Consider the following 5,739-nt stretch of genomic DNA (forward strand, 5'->3'; position numbering starts at 1 on the left):
TGGCCTATACAGGGTGAGATAAAAAAAACTGCAACCAACTTCAGACTGCTATCATTGCTGAGTCACGCGTCCGACAGCTATTAATATTATTCCAGTAACAGATCATTATATAAGCGGGATAGTGTGATTTCTTTATATTTGGCTGGAAAACCACAAGCAGCTATAGTTAGAGCACTCCAGCATTCAAATGTTAATAAATCTTTTGTGTCTCGTACCATCGGTCGTTATCGTGATACTGATAGCGTAGCCCGACGCCAAAGAAGTGGGCGAAAGACGGAAGAAAACAGCAACATCAGCAGAAATGTTTCGAAAAGTAAAGAAGCGACTTGATGGAAACCCGCGTCGCAGTGGCCGAAAAATGGGTTGTGAGCTAAACATATCGCAATATTCCATTCTGTAAATATTGAAAAATGAGCTCGGGGTAAAACCACTGAAATTCCAAAAAGTGCAAGAACCTACACCGCAACAGAAAGGAAATAGACTCAAAAGAGCGAAAGAGTTGCTTCGTTTGGCCGAACGAAAGTGGTGAACCGCCGAACTGGTTTTCTCCGATGAGAAAACATTCGCTGTCCAACAGTTTGCAAACAAACAAAATAATCGTGGTTACTTGCCAAAGAGGTTAGCTGAAAATGTGCACCTTCGGTTGGCCACCAGAACTCAAGCGCCAGCCATAGTGGTGGTGTGGGCCGTCATAATAGCCGATGGTTGCTCTCCGTCCGTTGCATCAGAATAAATGCCGAATATTATCGCGAAAATATTCTGGAGGGTGTGTTAAATCCTTGGACACGCAAGCATTTTGGTCACAAACCTTGGACATTCCAACAGGCCTAAAATCTAAACTTTTAAAATTTGATGCTATTTCCAACATTTTTTGCTTTCATTCAATAAAATTTAAAAAAATTTAAAAATTATGGCGTTTGACTTTATTGAAGTTTTTATCTCACCCTGTAGTTCTTCTTCGAGTATGACCTGCCTGAAAACGAAAGACATCTCTAAAGTGCCCGCACATTGTCAAAATGCATGACATCAAAATCGTGTACATGCGCATGAAGCTTTCAGCACACATCGTTCATGCATTCATTTTCCTTTTGATTTCGTGCTGTACAGACAATGTCGATAACAGACGATACACTTTTGGTAATTGATTATATTCTTAACATTCAACATTCCAAAGTGCTGGCAACGACCGGTAAACTCCAAACAACTCAATAACATTTTTTTCTCAGTATCCCAATATCTCTATACATCCATTCGCTTTAAAAAAAAAAAAACATTACAAATTAGAATATGTATGATCCTTAAACCACGTCAAACGTTAAAATCGAACTTCATGCACGAGAAAACTCAAAAAATCGGATTTTGCTTCATGCATCGTAGGTGTGACAATTTTTCACTAACACCACAAAATGCATGACACGCTTTGTGATGGGGCACTTGAGCAATATCTTAGCTTTCTATGCTGATCAAGGATATACCCTTTGTTGGGACTAAAATGACTATTTCGAACCGAAAAAACTGTGTTTTTATACCCTACAACACTATGTATTGGGGGTATTATAAGTATGATTGGGCCAAAAATTATGTAACACCTCGAAATATTGGTTTCCCACATATGAAAGTATATATGGATCTTCCAATCACTCCGAGCTGAGTCGATCTAGCTATGTATGCCTTCATCCCGTCTGTCCATGTTAATTTGTAATCACTCTACAGGTCGCAATTATGGCCCGATTGAAAACGGAGGTGGGGTTAGGGTCAGAATAGAACCCTATTGTTTTTGGAGATGATCGCATAATATTTAGGGTTTGAAATGGACCAAAAATAGAAAATTTTCCTAATTTGAATGTGGCTCTATGGCCTCAATTATGAAACAATCGACGCGAAAATTTACATGGAGTAAAAAAATTGATCTTATTTATTCTGCTTACAAAGAGCGGCTGGACCGATTTTCACAATTCCCATCAATTCGGAATGGTCTCTTGCCAGAAAAGGATAAAATCTAAGAAAATCGCGGGATAATATACCAATAGAAAAGTTATATCTTTTGTTTAATTTTTTTCAATTGTTGTCATATTTTTTATCGCATGCGGTTTTTTCAATTTGACTTACAATTTTGAATTGTAAATTTTCTAAATTTTTACACCCCAACACTACGTTTTGAGGGTTAAAAAGGGTGAGGGTTAAATGGTTAAAAAAATTAATTTTTCTAATTTTGTGGTCGTATAGGCCACAATTGAAAACTAATCGACACGGAATTTCGCATCGGAAGAGAGTTGGGGACAGGGAAGAAGTCTAGCATTTTGGATGACCATTGGATTATATTTAGCTGTAAAATGGACCACAATTTTCGTGTGCAATTGTTTTGAATATTGGTCAAATTATCCGTGTCAAAAACCTAAGGGTAACCTCTGGGCAGTCTGTTTGACTTTATTTCAAAAACGAAATCTTCCAATAAGGGGACTTCGAAAATATTGTAGTGTTGTAGGGTATCACATGGTCGACCCCGCACGACTGTAGCCTTTACTTACTAGTTTCACATATTTTTTCTAGTATTCCAAGACAAGAAATATTTCCAATGATATGTAAAACATAAAGGCTGTTGATTACTTTCTTGAGCAACTGTATTCATTAGTCTTGTGTGGCAACGATTGTTTGTCTCGACCTAACAAGATATATTTCCTATGAAATTTAATACCCCTCAAACACACACTCAATTTCAAATATCCCCTCATCTTATCCAACTTTAATGGCTGTTGATAACTTTGTTGGCCAAGTGTATTCATTAGTCATGTGCAGCAGCGATAATTTGACTCGTCGACCAAACCTCTCCAGTGCAAGTAGGTAATTTCCCTAATTTTTGTTTATTGAGAGATAAGCAGGGCACACACACACAGACGAGAATGTTCTCGAACTGTTTCATGCAAACAATTCCATGGGCAAATGACGGGAACGCACATTGCATCAAACTGCAACGGCTGAAAAAAGACAACGTCATATATTCTTAATATAAGAAAGAAAGAAAGAAAAGTAGTTAGTCTTAGTTAATTTATATATTAATATTTAGGTACTTTTTTCGGTATATCGTAAAAATTTTTTGATAAAATCTTGTTTAAGTATATTAGTATGTATAATTCGTTTAAAAATATATATATGTACAAGTTGCAATGTTTCCAATATATACTGTTTTTTTTCTTTTTTTTGTGAAAATGTGTATGAAATCTGTTTACGGGTTTGCCTTTAGTCAAGTGTTCTTCTTCAACAAAATATACAGATACATTTAAATGGAAATAGTTTTGTTTAGCCAAGTTTGCTTTTTTTCTAAAGTATCGATATGTTGAAGTTTCTTTGAAAAAAAATTAAGATTATTAATAATAAAATGAGCGAAAGAAAAGTAAACACCACACAAACGATTGCTTTTGCATGGGCCACATAAAATGATGAAATATGAATGATTCCTTATTACAACTAAAATAGACAAAATACGTTTAAAATAAGTATATATAGATGTGACAATAAAATAAAGCTTAATACGCTACTACAAAATAGGAGACGTGAGATTGGGGCATGGTGTCAAATAAACATCTGCTTAAAAGTCGGCATCCAGTGTAAAAACATTGTCCAAACGATTGGCTGTCACGCCCCATTTTTGGTATTCACCCACTTTGCGTTCAAAGAAATTTGTTTTACCATCCAATGAAATCATTTCCATGAAGGGGAAAGGATTTTTGGTATTGTAGATTTTGCCAACATCCAATTCAACCAGCAGACGATCGGCAACAAATTCAATATATTCCGACATTAATTCACAATTCATTCCAATTAAATTACATGGCAGAGCTTCAGTTAGGAATTCCTGTTCAATTTTTACAGCATCTCGGATGATTTCAATAATACGTTCTTTGCTGGGTTTCTGCACCAGATATTTGAACATCAGTACGGCAAAATCACAATGCAAGCCTTCGTCACGCGAGATCAATTCATTGGAGAATGTCAAGCCAGGCATTAGACCACGTTTCTTAAGCCAAAAGATGGAGGCAAAACTACCGCTGAAAAATATACCCTCAACGGCAGCAAACGCAATAACACGTTCTCCAAAATTAGCCGATTCTGATGAAATCCATGACAAGGCCCAATCGGCCTTCTTCTTAACGGCTGGCATTGTTTCAATGGCATTGAAAAGATATTCACGTTGATCGCGGTCCTTAATGTATGTATCGATCAGAATACTATACATTTCGGAGTGAACATTTTCCATGGCAATTTGGAAGCCATAGAAGCAACGGGCTTCTGTCACTTGCACCTCTTGCGAGAAACGTTCAACTAAATTTTCATTGACAATACCATCAGAGGCGGCGAAAAAGGCCAGAACATGAGATATGAAATAGCGTTCATTGTCTGTTAATCTATCCCAATCAGTTAAGTCTTTGGAGAGATCAACTTCTTCCACTGTCCAAAATGAAGCCTCTGCCTAATAATTAAAAAAAAAGAAAAGAAATAAATTTAGTGGTTATTTATCTCTTTGAATTTTCCAAACAACAGATTAATTATAATCAAAACAAGAAAAATTCTATTTAGTCATGAACAAACAAATGTTAATCATCTCAAAAACTTGTCGGGTTGGTAGAAAAAAAGGCGCCAACTCTAATAATGGAGGGAAAAGTTGAGTAATGAATGCAAGTGTTTGTGTATCTACCCTCTCATATTTACACTATTAGTATTCCCGCGCTTTTCTATATTGCCTATATTGCTAACTGCGTCACACAATAATCAAATGGAAAGTTACATGTATTTGGGTCGATCATGTCATTTTCAGCTGAAAAGAAAAATTATGTATTACCTTTTTGTACATCTGCCATATATCCAAGTATTGAATGGGGAATATAACAAAACGCTTGGGATTTTCCTTCAATAGCGGCTCAATGGATGGGTCAAAGGGAACCGCCGTTTTGTTGGCCAAAGAAGTACCCGCATTGCTTGTGGTACCAGCACTGTTTGAAGTTGCTTCCTTGGCTACGGGTTCATCAGTACCGATGGACATTTTACGTACATTATTCACGTTCTCGGCAAGAATTTTACGAGGGCTCTACAATGAAAACAAAAAACATTAGTTTCAATTGTCTTTCAAACAACAGCACTGAACAACATACCTTCAAACCAAACTTGTCCATGTTTTCAATATTTTCTTTACCAGCTACAAACGACATGTTAAATAGTCCAAATTTTTTAATTGTTTTAATTTACAAAATGCTTACAGCTCAAGCTACAAAGTCAGAATGATCGCAGACGCCTGGTCAGCACCATAAAGTGGCGGAAAAGTGAATGCACTACCACCACCTTCCACGTTGTTTTGGCGGGGACCAATATCGATTTTTTCATTTATCGATGTGTGTTAGATCTAAAACAGAGTATACACTCTCAATCGAGATGGTCATTCAACTTGTTATCATTCATTGATAAGAGAAATATGAGAGATTAACATATTTTGCAATTGAACATTACTTAAATTTTTTTTAAACAAATTTTGGTTATTTTCTCTCAAAATTTCATTTACCTTGACACACTAAAAAGACAATGACAATAATGATTATATTTTCGTTAATTTACGAAATTTGTCGGAGAGTCAGCGATGAAAATAAAGTAGTTACTGAGCCTTACCGATGAACCTTTTGGTCTGATTCAGATATGCAAGAAAGAACAATTATTTTCCACGATAACTGATAACCGCCTACCAGTATCATT

At 36.1% G+C, this 5,739-nt stretch overlaps 1 protein-coding gene across 1 annotated transcript; it reads right to left on the bottom strand.

Annotated features, from left to right (window-relative positions):
* Positions 1-3,306: 3,306 nt before the first annotated feature.
* On the bottom strand, positions 3,307-5,319 carry LOC101897812 (ribonucleoside-diphosphate reductase subunit M2). Its single transcript, XM_005183688.4, has 3 exons — positions 5,148-5,319; positions 4,838-5,083; positions 3,307-4,468 (listed from the first exon to the last, which is right to left on the bottom strand). The coding sequence occupies exons 1-3, from the start codon at positions 5,202-5,204 to the stop codon at positions 3,587-3,589; spliced, it is 1,185 nt and encodes a 394-aa protein (XP_005183745.1). The 5' UTR covers positions 5,205-5,319; the 3' UTR covers positions 3,307-3,586.
* Between the last annotated feature and the right edge of the window lie 420 nt (positions 5,320-5,739).

This window comes from Musca domestica, unplaced genomic scaffold (assembly GCF_030504385.1).
Source record: "Musca domestica strain aabys unplaced genomic scaffold, Musca_domestica.polishedcontigs.V.1.1 8, whole genome shotgun sequence".
NCBI classification, from domain to species: Eukaryota; Metazoa; Arthropoda; class Insecta; order Diptera; family Muscidae; genus Musca; species Musca domestica.

Bases quoted from the DNA above. Each gene is read 5' to 3' on its own strand.
- LOC101897812 (XM_005183688.4), bottom strand. From the start codon at position 5,204: ATGTCGTTTGTAGCTGGTAAAGAAAATATTGAAAACATGGACAAGTTT. The intron at 5,084-5,147 runs GTATGTTGTTCA...TTTTCATTGTAG, and splicing joins TGGACAAGTTTGGTTTGAAG to AGCCCTCGTAAAATTCTTGC. The intron at 4,469-4,837 runs GTAATACATAAT...TTTAATTATTAG, and splicing joins TATGGCAGATGTACAAAAAG to GCAGAGGCTTCATTTTGGAC.